We start from the raw sequence: 20,568 nt of genomic DNA, 5'->3' as shown, positions 1-20,568 counted from the left end.
GGAAAGTAGCCAGTTGAGGCACTTTTGTATTGTTTTATAAAGGAACACCAAAAGATAGCAAATATTTACCAATGTCTTCCTAAATGTTTTATTTTTGTGGGGAGAAGTTTTACCAACAAAGTTTTGCCATCTTTGTCATCATTATTATTTAGTCAGTGACAGTAAGTTGTACAACCTAACATAATAAAACTGAGGAAATGAAACAGTAGTATAATGAAATGAAACAGTAGTATTAGAGGGCCCTGCTCTGAACTGCTTATAGTGGAAGGAATAGTGTGCTGGGGCAAATACTCATGGTAGCAAATGTATAATGATCCCAATCTGTGACTACAGAAAAGCTCCCTGAAGTACTGCAAGGCAGAAAGTCGCAGTAACATTATGCAAGTCCCTTGCCTCTCCTTAGTAACAAGTGACTCGGGCATTGCCTTGAGAAGCCTATTGGTGTCAGTGCTGTGTGTGTGCAGTATAGGAGCCAGCTATAGCTAGGTTCTCGTGTACCACAGCCACACTGTTTAGCTGGTGAGTGAGAAATATCTACTATATAGGCATTTTTCACAGGACCCTATGATGTACAACATACCAGTGCCTGTATTGTGTGTGCTACTGACCCTGGGACTGTGTCTCTGCTCCTCCCCCCCAGGTATTGTATGTGCATTTATACTGGACTCTAGGTGACTAGTCAGAATATATATTGGGATATCCAACTAGTACAGTTACCAGGCCAGCATACATTGATTTGTGAATGCATCAGTGCTAAACATTTTAACGGAAATAAACTTGTAAAATCCTGTAATTCTATTCTTCACAAGAAATGTTTTCATTTTAAATTGAGTTTCAGAAGTAGTGTAGTGCTGTTTATAGCTATAATATGAGCTATAATATGAGGCAGCCATCAGGGGGGACAGGGGTGAGAGTTGTAGGGGGCCCAGAGGGTAAGGGGGGCCCAGCCACGCCACACTTATTTGATAATCCGGCCCCCCATCTTTGTGAGAGCTGCTGACTTCTGGAAGGCATGGGTGTTTAAGGGGCCCTGGCCACCAATTTTCTTATAATGTGGGGGGGGGGGGGGCTGGCCACCAATTTTTTTTCTCATGTGGGGTCCTAGCCATCAATATTTTTTAATGGGGGGGCCCTGTCCACAAATGTTTTTTTATGGGGGGCCCTGACCACCAATATATTTTTATTAACATGTTGGAACCCTAGCCACCAATATTTTTCTTCTTTTTTAACTGTGTGCAGGGGGGAGGACCTGTGGGTTGGGAAGGGCGGACCTGTGGGTTGGGATGGGTGGGCCTGTAGGTGGGGCTTGCGGTGGGCACAGCCCAGGAAATTTTGTCATATGGGGCCCTGCGATTTCTGATGACGGTCCTGATGAGCTGACCGAACATAATTGCCATTCTTTATATGGTTACACACATGTGAAACATGTGAGTAGCCAATTTTGTGGTAACTAAACAATACAGTATTGCACTATTATATACCCATACCCCTGTAACATCGTGTGGGAAAATAACATAAGGACAGAGTGAAAATTGACAGAATCTGTTGATTCGACTTGAAACGCTGAAAGCAAAATTTGGTTTCATGAGGCAGCATGATTGTGTAACAACTTGCGTGAGAGATATTATTTTTCTGTATGCCTCGCACCTATTCTTTTGCGGTGAATCGAAATTATTTTTACCTTTTTATACATCGAAATTGGGATTCTGTTCTCCTAAATATCTTACTTTATACATCGAAATTGGGATTCTGTTCTCCTAAATATCTTACTATATTATTAGATTATATAATTTTACTCTATTGAATCCTTATGTGCTTCGTCCCTAGATACTGTTTATTGGCTAATTTACACAGAGGTGTCGCACTGCGAGTTTTGTATGGACAGCGATAACATAACCATATGTTCTCTCCCTTTAAAGTAAGGGAATATGATTGGAGGACAGATAAATCATAACCTGTGAACCTGTGTTACTTTATAGTTATCTCATGAATAACACACGCTTCAATGCGGCCCCTCAGCACTGACCGACTGTCTGTTCTCTCCCCGCAGAGGATTACGTGTATCAGTACAAGGCTCAGTGTTACTTCAGGAATGGCACCGACAATGTCAGGCTTCTGTGGCGCCACTATTATAACCTGGAGGAAACCGATTACTTTGACAGTGATGTGGGTTTGTTTATTGCTAAAACCGAGCTGGGGAAACCGAGTGCGGATTATTGGAACAGCCAGAAGGAGACCCTAGAGCAGAAACGGGCTGTGGTGGATACAGTCTGCAGATACAACTATCCGTTCGATAAACCCTTCACTATAGACAGGAAATGTGAGTATCCAGCACCTGCAAGTCTTACTTCTACTTCTAATTTTAGTTGTCTGACAAAAATCACTAAATAAAATAAAAAGTATCCCAAATAAACCATCTATGTTGGCGAGAATCAGTTGGGGTTAGATTACAAATCTAGAATTCTTCACGTGGTACCTATATATCTTAACCCATAATTGTTGCATCCATATGTTAATTAAATCTCAGTTCTTTCACTACACATGTACAACTTATTTGATCTACTTTTAGCAATCACTGAGCATCCTGTTTGTTTACAGTTTTATTTACTTCAGTTTTGTCTTGTTCCTTATAATGTTACCAATAATGTGTCTACTATTTCTGGTCATTAAACTACTATATGATAACTGTTAAAATCACATGCATGTAGAGTAGTACTCAGGGGCGATCCTGGTCATTTTCCCGCCTGAGGCGACCTTCCTTTTGCTGCTCAATCCCCTCCTCACGGCACTCACCTCTTCAGCAACGGAGGGGGTCAGAAGCAGTCCATGGTGCGCTCGAGGGGTCGGTCCACGTCGCTAGTGCAGAGCGTGCAATTGCGATCTCTGCACTAGAAGAGCCGAATTTCCAGGTTGAAAATCATAAATTCGGCTCTTAGTTACCAGGAGCATTTCTGCCGCCCCTGGCAACCAGGGGGGCGCTGCCACCTGAGGCGAGTGTCTCAACTCACCTCATTGGTGGAGCGCCCCTGGTAGTTCTGCAAAACTCAGTAAAACATTTGAAAAGAAAAATGCTCCATTGTACAGTAACCGGTACAGCAGAACATATAGAAACCTTTTTAGTGTATTTCCGGGCCAGATCTGCCAAAGTACACTTTGGTTTTGCTACACTTGCAGGGTTTTAACTTTTCTATGATCCAGTATTTTATTGAGATACTGACATTAAAATACAGCTTTCTGCAATATAACATTTTCTCTTGAAATATGTAAACTAGTCTGCAAAAGGACTCCCTCAAGGTGTTGTTCAGGAACTCCTCTGGTAGGGTTGCAGCCTGTTCAGTATTTCAAAGGCCTAGTCAAGCCCAGGGTTGAAATTACACATTTACAGGAAGTGTCGTTTCCAGTAATTTTAAAAGTTGCAGTATAACAGCATCTGAAGCTCTTACTTAAATAAATGTAAATGCTAGCATATCTCAACATATTCTTAAATACAAACGAGTTTTACTAGCAGTCAGGAGAAACACATTGTTAATTTTTGCTTTTTAAGAAGGTAATTGTTAAAAACATATGCAGATTGTATACTTTATAATGTCTACTGATATTACAGAAATAGCTTGAATGGCTTTTAAGCTTCTGAATATATTTATTAAACTGCGTCTTATAAGGAAATACACCTCTTTATAGAATCAGTATAATGCTTGTATGTAAGATCCATAGGTCATTAAAGTATTATTATGGTGCAGCTGAGGTATGGTGTATCCTTGGATTTTATTTTTCAGTTAGTGAAGTACCTGCACTCCACCTTGGAGTCTGTTTTTAACACTTATTTTGCATCATTCCTCTAAGTTTTAAATCTTGTGTTGCCTAGAAGTGTCAGGCAGTGATGTTCTAAGACAAAATTGTAATTGGTCTACAATTTTTAATTTTTTTGTGTTATTTTGAATTATCCAGAATTTTGTAGAGCAGCTCTCTAGTTTGGAATTTAAGCAGCTATCTGGTTGCTAAGGTCCAAGTTAGTCTAGCAAACAGAAAGTTGGTTGAATAAGAGACTCAAATGTGAATAGCGGAGTCTGAGAAGAAATTTAAGTAACAATAACTGTAGCCTCAGAAAGCAATCATTTTCTGGCAGGGTGGGATCCTCAACCCAATTTGAAAGCTGGAGAGAGGAAGGCAAATAATGAAAAAAAAACTATTTAAAATGTTTTGACTAATTGAAAAGTTGAAAATTTATAACTTAAGTTTAACTTAATTTAAGTTTTCTTAAAGGTAAACTTCAACTGTAACTGAAACTGTTACAATATATACATTAGTTGTTGACATTTCTGTAATGCTGCTGAGAAATGTATTAATTTATGTTGCAAATTGCAACAGTTTAGAGCAGTATATCCCAACCAGTGTCTCATGAGCAACATGTTGCTCACCAACTGCTTGGATGTTGCTCCCAGTGACTTCAAAGCAGCTGCTTCTCTTTGAATTCCTGGCTTGGAGACACATTTTAGTTGCATCAAAACCAGGTTGACTGCCAAACAGAGTCTCCCTTAGGCTGTCATTCTACACAGGGCTACCAAATGGCCAATCACAGCCCTTATTTGGCACCACAGGAATAATTTTCATGAATGTGTTGCTCCCCAACTCAGTTTACATTTGAATGTGGCTTACAGGTAAAAAAAACATTGCTAACCTTAGATGCAGGACCAGTGATAGCCCACTGTATATATGCTGCACCACTATCTTTTTCTTCCCAGTTGTGTCTTTGAGTGTCCTGGACATAGCGCCTGGGTGCAGTAAAAATAAATCAGACATTTGAATCTAGTGCTTATTAAGTTTCCAGGACACTGAAGGCACCACTGTGAAGAAAAATAAGATGATGTTGTGGCACTTTTAGGCATATAACCAGAGCCATGTTAATCCATGGGCAAAAGGGGACAATGAGACCTTTCATTTTCTATAGCTTTTCAGTGAAGCATCTCATAGAACTGGCAGACCACTTATTTTTAAATCATTCAATCAATTATAATTTATAATAATAATTATTTATGCCCTCTCAGCAACAAGCCAAGATGGCTTTCATGTTGGCCAGTGATATGATGATTACAGAAGCGACCAACCTTTACAACCGTGAGACTTCAGCCAAGAAAATTCATAGTTTACTTTACATTTTGCCTCCCTATGTACCACATACTTTGGAAAATCTATACATATTGGGCATAAAACTGTTCGGTTGACCCCTGGCATTCATGTTTAGGGTGTTTTATATTTGAATGTAAGAAATTATGTTCGATAAATGCAGCAAATTGCAATATTTTTGGCAATTTTCAGAAACTTCAGAATATAGTTACCCAGTTTGGATTTTGGAGAATGTCTACATACTCTTGTGGGCTTGTAAAACACATAAAATGTGTGTGGCTTGTTTATTCTGCAGCGGCCAGTGTTAATGAAAATTCCTATGCATAAGTTTAATTTTAAGGCCTCTACATGCCATATACTGTACTTGGGTAAACCAATGTACAGTACATCGGGCACTAAAACTACACAGTAGACCCCTGGCTTTCATATTTAAGTTATCTAATAGTTTGGTAGCTTGGGGTAGAAAGACATATTTAGCCATTTTAGATCATCAGCGTTTGCATCTGGTTTTCTGAGCTCTGCTGTCAGGCAATGTTCCCTCTAAGGTCTGCTCTCACAAAAGAAATGTGTCTGAAAACAAAATTTGAACCAAATTTCTGACCTGACCCGTTTTTAAAAACTGCACACAAGTTTAAAATGTGTGCACAAAACAGTTTTGCACACATAGCCGAGAAGGTATAAGAGTTAACATTGCTGTCAGGGGGTCTTTTTTGTAATATAATAAAAATACACTCATTGCTTTGTTTGTAGAAGCTGAATTTCAACAAAATTCCGATTCGCTATTTTCATTTTAGGGTTCTAAAATGCATATTGGACATTAAATTGTTCAGAAGAGAAGTGTATGTTTCTGAGTATAACAAAAATGTGCAAGGGGAATGCTTAAATCACAATATGATTTTCATAAATGTTATATACTTTGCAATTTGGCGTTTTGGAGTAGAATGACATCTAAGCTAATGCATGTATTTTGCAAAACAGGGTTTTTTAGTTACAAAATTATGATCATAAAATTGATATACTGTACATACCACATCAAGGTAAACCCCGTATTGTGGTCCTAGCTATTTACCTCTGGTCAAGATTTTTCTGAGTTGGCACCTCCCTGCATAACTGCATGTCTTGGGGTCAGTGTCTCCAGGCCATCCAGACCAAGGCATCGGCTTGAGTCTTGATCCTCCCCCATGCCAGTAGCATTTTAGAAAGAGTTTTGCCGCTTAAAGGAGAATTCAACCCAAACCTTAAAAACCCCCTACCCCCCAACCCTACCTAGACCCCCTCCCTTCCCCCCCAGCCTACCTGGTACCCGGGGCAAATGCCCCTAACTTTTTACTTACCCCTCGGTGCAGATTCTGTCCGCGGGAGTTCATGGCAGCCATCTTCTTTTCTTCTGTAAACTTCAGAAGCAGATTTGAGTTTCGGCACATGCGCAGTTGGTCACAAACAACTGCTCATGCGCCGAAAGTCTGCCGTGAACTCCCGAGGACAGAGTCAGCACCAAGGGGTAAGTAAAACGTTAGGGGCATTTGCACCGGGTACCAGGTAGGCTGGGGGGGAGGGGGTCTTTGTGGGAATGGGGGGTAGGAGATTTTCAAGGTTTGGGTTGAATTCTCCTTTAAGGCTGTAAAAGAGAGTGATTGCCCAGACCAGCACCAAAGTACTGATCTAACTGGGCTTGATCCTCTCCTATGCCACAGAATTTATAAGGGAGCAGTTGCCCTGATCTAAGCAATGGTTTTATAGGCTTGTTCTTCCTCCCCCACCTTTTTAAAGGCAAAAGACCACCATTAAAGTGACAGGTGTGGGGGTGATAAAACCACATGGATGTCTTACTGCAGAAGAGCTCTAGGCACTCTGCTGAAGTATACTAAAAAAACAGGCAGTTGTGGAAGCACTCCAAGGCCAAATAAAAATACAATGGAAATGCAGCTGATATGGCCAGGATAGTTACAAACATACAAAAAAGAAAAAAAATGGTCAACACACATTCCCTGGTTGCGTAAAATAAAGTCCAGAGACGCTGCCGTTCACTCCCTTTGCCGGTTTTAAAAATCTGTTCTCCTTCAGATAAGTCACAATGTAGTCTTTCGGTTATAGGAAAAAAACCAGTGCTATAAGCTCAGGGATAGACAAAAGGGTAATATTTAGGGGCCCATTTACTTAGCTCGAGTGAAGGAATAGAGGAAAAAAACTTCGAATTTCGAATGTTTTTTTTGGCTGCTTCGACCATCGAATGGGCTACTTCGACCTTCGACTTTGATTCGAACGATTCGAATTAAAAATCGTTCGACTATTCGACCATTCGATAGTCTCTTTAAGAAAAAATTTTGACCCCCTAGTTCGACACCTAAAAGCTACCGAAGTCAATGTTAGCCTATGGGGAAGTTCCCCATAGGCTTTGGTAGCTTTTTTCTGTCGAAGAAAAATCGTTCGATCGATGGATTAAAATCGTTCGATCGAACGATTTTTTGTTCGATCGTTCAATCGAACTATTTGCGGTAAATCCTTCGACTTCAATATTCGAAGTCAAAGGATTTAACTTCGATGGTCGAATATGGAGGGTTAATTAACCCTCCATATTCGACCCTATGTAAATCTGCCCCTTAGTGTAGTATTTATAGTAAGAGTTACACCTCTTTGTGTGATTGTTAGGGGATGTGTTCTATTCCTTTCACCACAGGGTTTAGTTGCCCTTTACCTATTTGTGCTTTTTAGAGATATACGTGATCACCTCCTATGTGCAGGTAATGGATACTCACAAGCGTTTAAATGCATCACTAGCATAAAGGTACAGTTGCTCCTCAAATGTAAGGCATCACTTGATTTCTAAAAAAGGATGTGCTATATCGTGTAAAAACTTCTTAAGTAAATACTTAAATAAAATACAAATTGCACTCACATATGTGTGCTTAAAATAAACATATATAGTCAGTCCGTCTGTGGGTTTCCCAAATCCGCTCTGCCCAATGGATGTTAATTGGCTGGCGTTGTATGGCACGCGATGTTGGGCTCACCCAGATGACGTCACAACCAGCTTTTCGTCTATGCGACTTCCTACAATGGTGACCATGGTAACGCGTGCTTACCACTTCCTACTTCTAGGTCACACGCGTCCCCATGACATCCCTCTTGTATACTTTACACAATTTACAAAATATATATATATATATATATAACTAAGCTTTTCTACTGCTTTTTTAAAACACATCCTGTAATTTCTTTCTGATATAAAACAAACTGAAATGTTGTGAATCTTACAGACTATTCCCAACCATATGAAACTTCTCATATTTCTCTACACATTAGAGTTGATACTGAGCTATAAAGGAATAGAAATGAGCTATATCATTAATTTGTATGTACTTTTTCTCTCTGGGGGGGGGGGTTTAACATGAATATTTTATCTTTAAGCAGTGTTATATCTCCAAACCAGTGTCAATAAAGGGTTAGCTTTACAAAATGCTCTTAGATTTATACCTACATTAAGACCTTTAGGTGTAGATGTGTCTAACAAATGTATCCACTTGCTTTCGCATTGTAGGGTTTTTTTCACTAGATTTCCCCCTCTCCATTTGTTTTTTACTTTTTCTATACCCCAATATATTAGACCTGTGGGATTAATTTTATGATATTCTTTAAAATGTTTAGAAACACTATGATTTTCCTTTCCTTTTTTGATATTGTTTACGTGCTCCCGGATACGTTCTCTTAGGGGCACATTTACTAAGTTCGAGTGAAGGATTAGAATAAAAAAAAAAACTTCGAATTTCAACGTTTTTTTTTGCTACTTCGACCATCGAAGTGGCTACTTCGACCTTCGACTGTGACTTTGAATCGAATGATTCGAAATAAAAATCGTTCGACCATTCGACCATTCGATAGTCGAAGTACAGTCTCTTTAATAAAAACTTCGACCCTCTACTTCTCCACCTAAAATATACCGAGGTGCAATGTTAGCCTATGGGGAAGGTCCCCATCGGCTTTCCTAGGTTTTTTTGATCGAAGGAAAATCGTTTGATCGATGGATTAAAATACTTTGAATCGTTCGATTTGAAGGATTTAATAGTTCGATCGAACGATTATTCCTTCGATCGTTCGATCGAACGAATAGCTGTAAATCCTTCAACTTCGATATTCGAAGTCGAAGGATTTAACTTCGATAGTCGAATACCGAGGGTTAATTAAAGTAAATCAAAGTAAATTCGAGGTTCAAATCATTTTGATTAAGGGAGTTGGTAAACTCTATTAATGTTTCCTCAGAACCTTTCCAAATTATAATAATACCGTCTATATAGCGGCGCCATAGGAACAGGATCACACCCTGCCCCATTAGGGGGGTAATATGGTGCTCTTCCCAATACCCCAGATGTAAATTAGCATAGCTGGGCGTGAACCTTGTTTCCATGGCTGTCCCACAAGTTTGAAGATAATATTTATCCTGGAACCAAAAGAAATTGTGTCCTAATATAAATTCAATTCCCTTAAGGATAAATTCTAGTATTGATTTTTCTCCTTGTAAAAAGTGTGCTGTAACTTTCATACCTTGGCTATGTCTTATAGACTAATATAAAGATTTAACATCCAATGTTGCCAATATCATTTCTGGCTCCCATGGAAAATGTTGTAGAGTTTGAATAACTTCAGTCGAATCTCTCAGATAGGCTGGAAGGGAGGTTACATATTTTTGTAACATCCTATCTATATATTGGGATAAATTGCTGGTGGGGGACCCTATCCCCGATATAATCGGTCTTCCAGGGGGGATTTGTAAGATTTTTATGGACTTTAGGAAGACAGAAAAAAAAATTTATGATCTTTTTCAGCTTATCACCCTTAAAAAAGGAAAAGACGCCAGCGTTTTTTGGGACTTAGAAAATTTTTTTACTTTTTTTGAAGCAAGCCCTATCTACTCTATTGCACTTCGCCTGGTCTCAGGTGGCGAAGGCAATTCTGGCGCAAGAGGTAACGTTCAGTAAAATGCTCAAGTTAGTGAATTAGCGTAGTTGCGTCCCATTCCCCATAGCGCAACTTCACCTGGTGTAAGGGTGCAAAGTAGTGCTAGAGTAGGTCCACTTTGCTAGCGAATTTACACCAGCACCCGCTAGTAAATTGGCAAAGTAACGAAATGACATCACGCTGACGAATTTGCGCTAGCGTAAGCCGATTCGCGCTTTAGTGAATTTGCCCCTATATCTTTTATGCAAAAAGTGGAATTACACAAATATTCCAATGTATTTTGAAAGTTTGTGTATCGTTTTTCTAGGTAAACTAAAGGTCCCCCAGGAAGTGGCACAAAAGTGCAGTCCTGGTTTCAATTATTTTTCATTTACTTTCACCAATCCCTCATCTGTACCAGAATAAGGGTTAGATTCAATTCAGTGAGAAAAAGGTTTAATACGAGAAAACTCATGGATGAGATTCAATTTGAAAGATAAGTAAGAGGAGAATCTCCCATTGCTTATCTATTCCTTTTTGAACTACTTTTGCTATATCAAGAGGCAGATAGGTAGATTTATTAAGATTCAAATTTTTTAATACTAGTTTTTTTTAAAAAAAATACTCAATCATTTGGAAATTTCAGATAGGATGATGTCAGTTATCCAGACATTGACTGGAGTAATGGGGTTGCCAAGTCAGAAAAGGCTAGCAGGGTTGTAAATATTCTTAATGACAACTTTTTGATTCAAGTAGTTCCATTGGTAACGGAGGAAAAAATGTAAACTTACCTTTAAAGAAGGATCAGCCCTACAAGCTCTTAAAAACAACAACATCATAGTTATTAGGAAGGCCAACAAAGGAGGGGCCATAGTGGTAATAAGTAAACAGAGATACTTGATGGAAGCCCAGAGACAATTGGACATTCCTGGCAGCTATTCTATTTCAAGGCAAGATTCTTACAACAAGCTAATATGGCTGCTGCTATTCTAGACAAACAGAGAGAGAGCTTGTAGAGCTGTTTACTCAGGTATAGTAAAGCATTCTGCAGAATAAATATAGTGTTATAGCTTGCACTATTGTTGCTAATATATTGGAAATAAACGGCCTCTGTAGCTTTCCTTCTTCTTTAAATGTAAGTGTACTGTGCCCAATGATTCAGGGCACTGGGGGAAATACAGCATTCCTCTGTAATAATAGACACGGAAGTGCTTGGTGCAGAACAGGAAGGCAGCTGTGAGTGCAAGGAAAGCATTTTTATGAAAGTACCTTTATTGAATAGGGTTTCATGTGCATCTGACGGAAAATCTGTGGGAAAATGAGTGTGAACACAACTACACATGCTGTCATAAATAAGCTCTTATATCTTTTTCAGAAGTTCAATTAGTGGTTGTCCTGAATGAAACGATATGTAATTTTTCTAGGTGAACTTAAATCTCCATCCTAGAAAATGCCTCAAAACTAACACAAAATATTAACAAAATTGTTTGGTAGTAAGTGATCGGTAAAAATATATTGGAACAATTTTAGCACACTCTGTCATACTGTGGTTGAAGGTTGGTGACAGATTTGCATCTGGTAAGTTTTATTTGGTTTCATTATACATGGCATTATATTTTAACACACATCTACTCTTTTGGTATGATCTGTCCAAAGGACATAGTTCAAGGAATTTTGTTTTTTATTCAGATGCAATTTTGTTGCCATCTCAACAAAATATGGGGCCTAAGGGGAATGAAAAATTTTGGGCCTTTAAAAATGCACCACACGATGAGTCACTCAAAAATGAATTTGGCCCCACCTTGTGCAATTATATCCAAATATATTTACTGTCTTTCTTTAAAATTGTATTTAGTTTGAACATGTTATCATGAAGACAATGAAGGTGCCCATTTGGGGCTTTAGCATAAAGGACATCACAAGCTTGATCACTCATCCAAGGCCATTTGTTATGCCTTTCGTGTAAGGGTCATTCATTTATTTTCTGCTTCCACCGTGATTTAATACATCATCATATGTTTTATACATTAAATCCGAGCTGACTATAAAGTATTAATCATAAACGGTTTCCATTGAAGTTACTCTTCACTCTCTTCCTCTCAGCATCTGTTTTACTTAATTATGTTTTCATGCAGAAGTTGGAAATCTGATCTGAAATCCAGTAAGGACTAATACAGCATGTAGGGGGTCCTTTTGCCCAGCAAATGTATTAGAGCTTACTCTTTTAAAATCACCAGAAATACTCACTCTATACATGCAAGATTTGTGCCAAAGTCAGTCACCTTTGCTACATTTTGTTTGTGCTGATACACCTGCCAGAAAAGTTAGCACCCTAAAAGATGGATTTAGCAATCCATTAAAGTGGACCTGTCACCCAGACATAAAAAAAAACCTGTATAATAAAAATCCTTTTCAAATTAAACATGAACTCGAATTTCTTTTTTTATTAAAGCATTCATAGCCGTTGTAAGCTCATTTAAACATCTCAGCTGTCAATCAAATATTGTCTGCCCCTCCTCTATGCCCCACATTCCCCCATTCTCTTCACCGTTTAATTGTGTAACCAGTGCATGGGGATGGACATCAGGTCCCCCATTCTGGTGCACAAACAAGATTCTGAGATGATGCAAGGCTTGTCTTATTAACAGTGTCCACAACATGTCTCCTGCCTGCTTTCTATAATTATGAGTTCCCACACTGGAGGAAACAAGATTGAAATAATTTACATAGTGTAATTTCATTTTGCTTGACTAATGTGATAAAATAGGATTATGAATAATCTCCTTTAAAATCTGACACCCAACTCTTTCAAGAAGACAGAATGAAGAGAAACAAATGCTGAGAGAGGGATAGTGAAGATAAAGTTAATTATTTCAGAAAGGGACAACATTTTAAATTGATTATATTATATTTATTTTTCTTTCAGTATGATCATTTTTGTGATAGTTCACATTTAAGTATATACATATTTGCATTTTAATTTTATTTCCCAGCTCAACCCAATGTGAAGATTGTAAACACAAAGACATTGGATTTGGAACATGAAAACCTGATAACCTGCTTTGTGGGTGGGTTTTTTCCTCCTTTGATAAAGGTGACTTGGCTGAAGAATGGGATTGAAGAAGGAGAGCAGGTCACATCCTCAGAGTTACTACAGAATGGAGACTGGACATTTGAAATCCATGTGATGTTGGAGACAACCATTAAACATGGTGACACTTTCACCTGCCGGGTGGAGCACAGCAGCCTTCAACAACCTGTATATTTAAACTGGGGTATGTTATATATTAAATACATTGTCACGACCAGCACCCAATACCAGAACAAGTGCCAAGCACCCTGGTCTCGGCTCGGCTTCACCAGTAGTGTGACCACCATTGGGCTTCAGGAGGAGCCCTCAGCTTACTTGGGTGCCACCTGGACTTAACGAGGGGTACAAGGCGAGATGTTCTGGCTGGCAAAGGGGCACGGCTGTTAGCAAAGTCTTTTGGGCCGAAGGTCACGGTACAAAAGGATTAGGCAGATGGATGGTCAGACAGGCTGGGTCGAGGGAGGCGGATATCAAAATCGTCAGGCAGGCAAGGGTCAAACCGGGTTGTCAATCAAGGGGTTAAGCAGGAAGAGTTGTCGTAGGAAGGCAAGGGTCAGGATACAGAATGCAGAGTAGTCAAGAACAGGCTGGGTCAAACACCGGTAATCAAACAGACAGGATACAGATCAGATGCACAAGGCTCAGGAAACCACTAGAAAACAAGTTCTATCATGGCATGGGCCTTTTATAGGGGAAAGCATTCGCTCCAAAATGTGCACATCTGCGCCAAAATGCGCTGGCGCAAACACGCCAGCGTGTTTGTGCCTATAAACACAACAGGAAGGCAATATGGTGCAGGAAGAGGACCACACGGCGGGCGTCCCCGCCGCCCCACTAGACCACCAGGGCAGGTAGGTTTTATTACATTACCCCCCCTCTAGGGGGGGCCACTGGACCCCCAGGCTTCTCAGGAAATTTGTTATGGAATTTCTTTCTGAGTTGATCAGCCTTGATGTCATCGACTGAGACCCAGGAGTTCTCCTCTGGGCCATAGCCCATCCACTTAATAAGATACTGGAGCTTACCCCGTACCAAACGAGAGTCGAGGAACTCCTGGATCTCAAATTCAGGCTGACCTTCGACTAACACTGGGGGAGGAACAGGAATATGACGGACTTGAGTGGCTGGTTTTAGGAGAGAAACGTGAAAAGAATTAGATATTTTAAACTCTGCAGGTAATTGGAGACGAACAGAAGAAGAATTGATTATTTCAGTTATTGGGTATGGACCAATGAACCTGGGCCCAGTTTGAGAGAGGGAACCTTCAACTTAATATTTTTGGTAGATAGCCAAACAGAATCTCCCACTTTGTATTGAGGAGCCTCTCTACGAGATCTATCTGCAGCTTTCTTTTGAGCAGAGGAAGCTGCAGAAAGAGAATGATGAACTTGAGAGCAAACCTTAGAAAAATGATTGACAGAGGAATTAGCAGAGGGTACAGAGGAATCTAAACCAGAAAAAGAAAATGCTTTTGGATGTAGCCCATTTACAATAAAGAAAGGAGACTCCCCAGAGGAGTAGTGAGTGGTGTTATTGTAGTCAAACTCTGCCCAGGACAACAATTCATCCCAAGAGGACTGGTTATCAGACACATAACACCTGAGATATTGCTCAAGGGATTGATTCACTCTTTCAGTTTGTCCGTTGGTTTGGGGATGGTAAGCAGTTGAGAAGGATAAATCAATCCCAACTAAAGAGCAGAAAGCTCTCCAAAACTTCGAGACAAACTGAACTCCTCTGTCAGGAAATCCATGTAACCTGAAAATATGAGAGATAAACAGATCAGCCAAGATTTTGGCAGAAGGGAGGTGTGGAAGGGGAACAAAATGGCTCATTTTACTAAATCTATCCACCGCCACCCAAATTACAGTTTTACCCTGAGAGGAAGGCAAATCTACAATGAAAACCATAGAAAGATGGGACTAAGGCCTCTCAGGGATTGGTAACAGATTTAACAGACCATGTGACAATTGATGAGAGGATTTAGACCTTTGACATATTGGACAGGAATTGACGAAAACTGTAGCATCCTGTTTAAAAGAAGTCAATAAAAAAAATTTTTTATCCAGGTTCTGTAGTTCACCCCCCTCTGCCGGTTAGGAAATCCGTTCTCCTTCGGATATATAGTAGGAATAAAAGGTAGATAAACCAGCGCTAAAAGCTCGGGGAAAGAAGAAAAGAATATATAGTGTAGTATTTCTTTGTTAGGTATATAGCACCCCTGTGGCTATTAAAACCATGTGACAATTGACGAGAGGATTTAGACCTTTGACATATTGGACAGGAATTGACGAAAACTGTAGCATCCTGTTTAAAAGAAGGCCACCATACATGTCGGGATAACAAGGAAATAGTTTTGGCAATGCCAGGATGCCCAGCCATTTTGGAGTTATGAACCTCTTCCAGAACTTGTTCCCTCAGCTCCTCAGGCACAAACATTCTCCCAGAAGGAGTGTCTGCAGGAGCAGAAGATTGGACAGGGGACAACAAGTTGGAAAGATCAGAATCCAATGCGGCTACAATCAACTCCCTAGGAATGATGGGGATGCACTCACTAGAGTCAAAGGAGGTAGATTCAAAACTCCTAGAGAGTGCATCAGCTTTGGTGTTTTTAGATCCAGGCCTGTATGTTAAGGAAAAGTTAAACCTGGTGAAGAACAATGCTCATCTAGCTTGCCTAGGATTTAGCCGTGTGGCCCGATTCTATGTAAAGCAGGTTTTTATGGTCTGTATACACTGTTACCATATGTTTAGCACCTTCAAGTAGATGCCGACATTCCTCAAAGGCCCACTTGATAGCCAACAATATCCTGTTCCCAATATCATAGTTTGCCTCTGCAAGTGAAAACTTCCTTGAGAAAAAAGCACAGGGATGTAATTTGTTGGTGATCGGGTGCCTTTGGGAAAGGACTGCCCCAGCACCTACTTCAGAGGCATCTACCTCCACAATAAACGGTAAGGCAGTATCTGGATGCTGCAGAATAGGGGCAGAACTGAACTCCTTTTTGAGGCGTTGGAAAGCTTGAACTGCTTCTGGGGGCCAAATACTAGGGTCAGCACCCTTTTTGGTCAAGTTGGTGATTGGGGCAACTACCAGGGAAAAATTCTTGATGAATTGGCGGTAATAATTTGCAAAAACGAGGAATCTTTGGGTTGCTCGTAAAGAAAGGGGTTGGGTCCACCCAATGACTGCTCTCACCTTCCCTGGATCCATCTCAAGACCCCTGTTAGAAATGTTAAATCCCAAAAATTGAACAGAGGTAACCTCAAAAGTACACCTCAAGTTTTGCATACAGATTATTTTCTCTAAATCTACGTAAAACCTCACAAACATGATTCCTGTGTTCAACCAGATTAGAAGAGAAAATAAGAATGTCATCAAGATAGACCACTACGAATATCCCCAGCAGGTCCCGAAAGATGTCATTGACAAATTCCTGGAACACTGCAGGGGCGTTACAAAGACCGAAAGGCATTACCAAATACTCGTAGTGGCCATCCCTGGTGTTGAACGCTGTTTTCCACTCATCCCCTTCCCTGATATGAATGAGGTTATAAGTCCCCCTAAGATCTAGCTTAGTATAAATCTTAGCGTTCCTGATCTGATCGAACAACTCTGAGATCAAGGGGAGGGGATAGCGGTTTTTAATGGTGATCTTGTTGAGACCCCTATAGTCTATAGAGGGACGAAGACCACCATCTTTTTTCCCCACAAAAAAGAACCCAGCCCCTGCAGGGGAACAGGAAGGCCGAATGAAGCCTCTTTCCAGGTTTTCCCGAATATATTCTTTCATTGCCTGGGCTTCTGGCAATGAAAGATGGTATGTCCTCTCACAAGGGGGCGTAGACCCTGGGATCAAGTCGATTGGGCAATCATATGGCTGGTGTGGGGGTAAGGTCTCTGCAGCCTTTTTAGAGAAAACATCCTCAAACTCAGCATAAGCTGCAGGTAACCCCTCTAGAGAAGTAGTAGCTACTACTTGAGGAATACAGACCCCACCACACTTTGACCCCCATTGGACTACCTTTTTCGAAACCCAATCACTCAGAGGGTTATGCCTCTGGAGCCAAGGTAACCCCAAGATGAGAGAAGAAGTAGCACCCTCAATGAGGTATAGTGCAATCTCCTCACTGTGCAAATTATTTACAGACATAGAAAGTAAAACAGTTTTCTTAGACACTATACCTGACCCTAAGGGTCTTTTATACACTGCCCCAATTTTCAGGGGGGAACTTAGAGGAACCAATAGAATGTTGTGTTTGGCTGCAAATGCAGCGTCCAAAAAGTTCCCCTCGGCCCCTGAATCCACAAAAGCAGACACCTTGACAGAGCCCGTAGGCCAGGTTAGTTTGACCGGAATCTCCCTGTAGGAGATAGTTCTGCTCCCTCTCATGGTCCTCCAAGCGCTGTAGCATGGTGGTAAGAATTGCTTCGGTGGTAATTGGAGGAGCTGAAGCAGAAGGAGCAGCAGCATCATTGTGACTTTCGTCCTCCATGGGCCCGTGATAATGTCACGACCGGCACCAATACCAGAACAAGTGCCAAGCACCCTGGTCTCGGCTTCACCAGTAGTGTTACCACCGTTGGGCTTCGGGAGGAGCCTCAGCTTACTTGGGTGCCACCTGGACTTAACGAGGGGTACAAGGCGAGATGTTCTGGCCGGCAAAGGGGCACGGCTGTTAGCAAAGTCTTTTGGGCCGAATGTCACGGTACAAAAGGATTAGGCAGAAGGATGGTCAGACAGGCTGGGTCGAGGCAGGCGGATATCAGGATCGTCAGGCAGGCAAGGGTCAAACCGGGTTGTCAATCAAGGGGTTAAGCAGGAAGAGTTGTGGTAGGCAGGCAAGGGTTAGGATACAGAATGCAGAGTAGTCAAGAACAGGCAGGGTCAAACACGGGTAATCAAACAGACAGGATACAGATCAGATGCACAAGGCTCAGGAAACCACTAGAAAACAGGTTCTATCACGGGCATCTGTCTGCAGTCAGAATGGGCCTTTTATAAGGGAAAGCATCCGCTCCAAAAACGTGCACATTTGCGCCAAATCGCGCTGGCGCCTTTAAACAACCCCTAAGGAAGGCAAGATGGTGCAAGAAGAGGACCATGCGGCGGGCATCCCCGCCTCCCCACTAGACCACCAGGGCAGGTAACTTTTATTACATACATATGCAAAACAGAGTAAATTTTAAACACCATTTGTATTTGTATCATATTTATGTTGTCTTGATCATCAGTAAAAGCTTTATGCTGCACTCGCTCTCCTCCCCTTACCAACATCTTTAATGAAAAATATGAAATCATCTTCTTCCAGGCCCACTTGCACACAAGCAACACCCTTTTACTGTAAGTAAGCCCTTCTGCATTGTTAACTTGAACTACAGAACAAGGAGGCAGCATACTTTTTCTTGTTTTGCAATAATGGGACATAAACATGAAGGGGTTCTGCATCTTTAATATCCTCTAGATTAAAAGCCCAAGAAAGTATCTGATTTCCTAATAGTGGAATTATGGTTGAGAACTCCTATCCAGAAATCCATTATCCAGATGCTCAGAAATATGGGAAGGCTGACTAATATGTGAGCATGATGTTTTAGTTGATTTAGAATTTACATGGTATGGGGAACATTTCTTTCAGTATCATGAAGATGAACAACCCCTTTAATAAGCAGTTTTTACAACTTCCATAGATGATAGATGAACTCGATACCTTTTATGATGATGAGGAAAGAATTCTGCTGAGCGGAGCAGAAAAACACAATTCCAGAACTACTAAAATGTCTGCCATACATAGACAACTTTGATGGTGTAATTGACTCTACCAGCCTGCCTGAAAAATTTCCCCTGCATATTAATGTAAAAAATCGGAACAGATAGCCTCTCAGAAGTTATGTATTGCTGCACATTCTCATTCCCATGTGTTGCATGATAACCTTATGTAATTCAAATTGTGCTGAAAAGGATTCTAAATGTGATCTCAAACTTGATACTAGAATCAATTAACCAATTCACAGTAAACTATCACTCAATCAATCTATCCATCCATATATCTATTTATCTATCTATCTCTTGCAATTATACATGTGAATCCACACATGATACTAAAATTAGTGCAATTGATTCTTAAATGATGTCACTCAATCATGGAGTAGTTAGGAGAAGTTAAAACATAGCTTTTACCAATTTCATTATAAAGAAGTGAAAATGTGAAATAAATCCAAAAGGATTAAAAATAAATATAACACATTGAACATGGATCTGAAAAAGCACGCTTGTATTTAGGACTACATAATTAAGTGCACAGGGAGGGGGGATGCCTCTCATCATCTCTAGGGGAATTTACAGTATCTTTCCAAAATTTGTGACACAGAAGCCACTGAACTGACATGTATTGCTATCACCTGTGTAATCTCTGACACTCAGTACAAAATTACTTTCAAAAATTTTTGATTTAAAGAGGTTTTTGGCATGCCAATACACAAGAGTAATACCCTTTCTCTGAATCTAGGAGAATAGCTAGTCCAAATTTATGACACAAGAGCCATCTGACACATGTATTGCTATGCCCTGTTTCATACAATACACTCAGAGTTACAATATATCAATAAATTTGTGGTATAAGAATCGGTCCATGCAATTAATCACTATAATAATGAAAATAGCTGTGTTTGCAATGTGCTTGGTGCCTGCATTTTGCCAACGGATTTTGCAAAAGGCATCAGCGTGACCATATCTTGTGACATTCATGCATGTTTATGAGTCTGCCTCCTAACTTCATATTCACAGTCGTACTTAAAAGAGAGGCAGAACGTGTCATTGGCTGGGACTCTGAAAACTACTTTATCATGCTTGTGCAAATGTTTAATGCAGGGTAATGTAATATTTTAGTAAACATGATACTTAAGATCAACATCGGTTGAACCAGTAACCGATTGAATCATCTAATCGCTCTCAAAATTGCCAAATATATTAAACATGTATATTAATCATAAAACACTTATGTAGTGAAGCAAATAGAGAAGAAAAATAATAATACAATATGAATTGTGTGGATTGGGCTCTTACAGACATGTACTGTGATATATCCCACTTTTCATATGTCCCCTCTCATATTAGATTCCTAACCATATATATATATATATATATATATATATATATATATATATATATATATATATATATAATCACAGAAATGACTTACTAAGGCTCATTTATGTCCGCAGATGCATTTAAAAAAGTGAGCTTTTCCTTGCAGTATGTTGCATGAGACACCCTTTCATTAAAGGTACATCCAAATGTGCTCTTAGCACTTCTGTATATATTCGCACTCGGCTCCGCTTAGTCCTCTCTGCCTCCTGTCCCAAATCATCGCTTCACCTATTGACACAGGGCACTGAGGAGATGGAGGTAGCTCAGGGTTTC

At 40.2% G+C, this 20,568-nt stretch overlaps 1 protein-coding gene across 3 annotated transcripts in view; it reads left to right on the top strand.

The window, feature by feature from the left end:
- The first annotated feature begins 483 nt into the window (after positions 1 to 483).
- Positions 484 to 20,568, top strand: part of eladab-a (MHC class II beta-chain) — a 35,496-nt gene continuing 15,411 nt past the window's right edge. For 2 of the 3 annotated variants that reach the window (XM_041572854.1, XM_018230130.2), the window contains exons 1-3: positions 486 to 640; positions 2,051 to 2,320; positions 13,050 to 13,331. In XM_041572854.1, coding sequence (XP_041428788.1) covers positions 565 to 640; positions 2,051 to 2,320; positions 13,050 to 13,331 — 628 coding nt within the window. In that variant the 5' untranslated portion in view covers positions 486 to 564. Of the gene's footprint in view, positions 641 to 2,050; positions 2,321 to 13,049; positions 13,332 to 20,568 lie in introns of all 3 variants that reach the window. The other variant, XM_041572853.1, reaches the window with a different exon arrangement.

Source organism: Xenopus laevis, chromosome 8L (genome assembly GCF_017654675.1).
Source record: "Xenopus laevis strain J_2021 chromosome 8L, Xenopus_laevis_v10.1, whole genome shotgun sequence".
In the NCBI taxonomy this organism is placed as follows: Eukaryota; Metazoa; Chordata; class Amphibia; order Anura; family Pipidae; genus Xenopus; species Xenopus laevis.
This window is presented reverse-complemented; position numbering and strand designations above follow the sequence as displayed.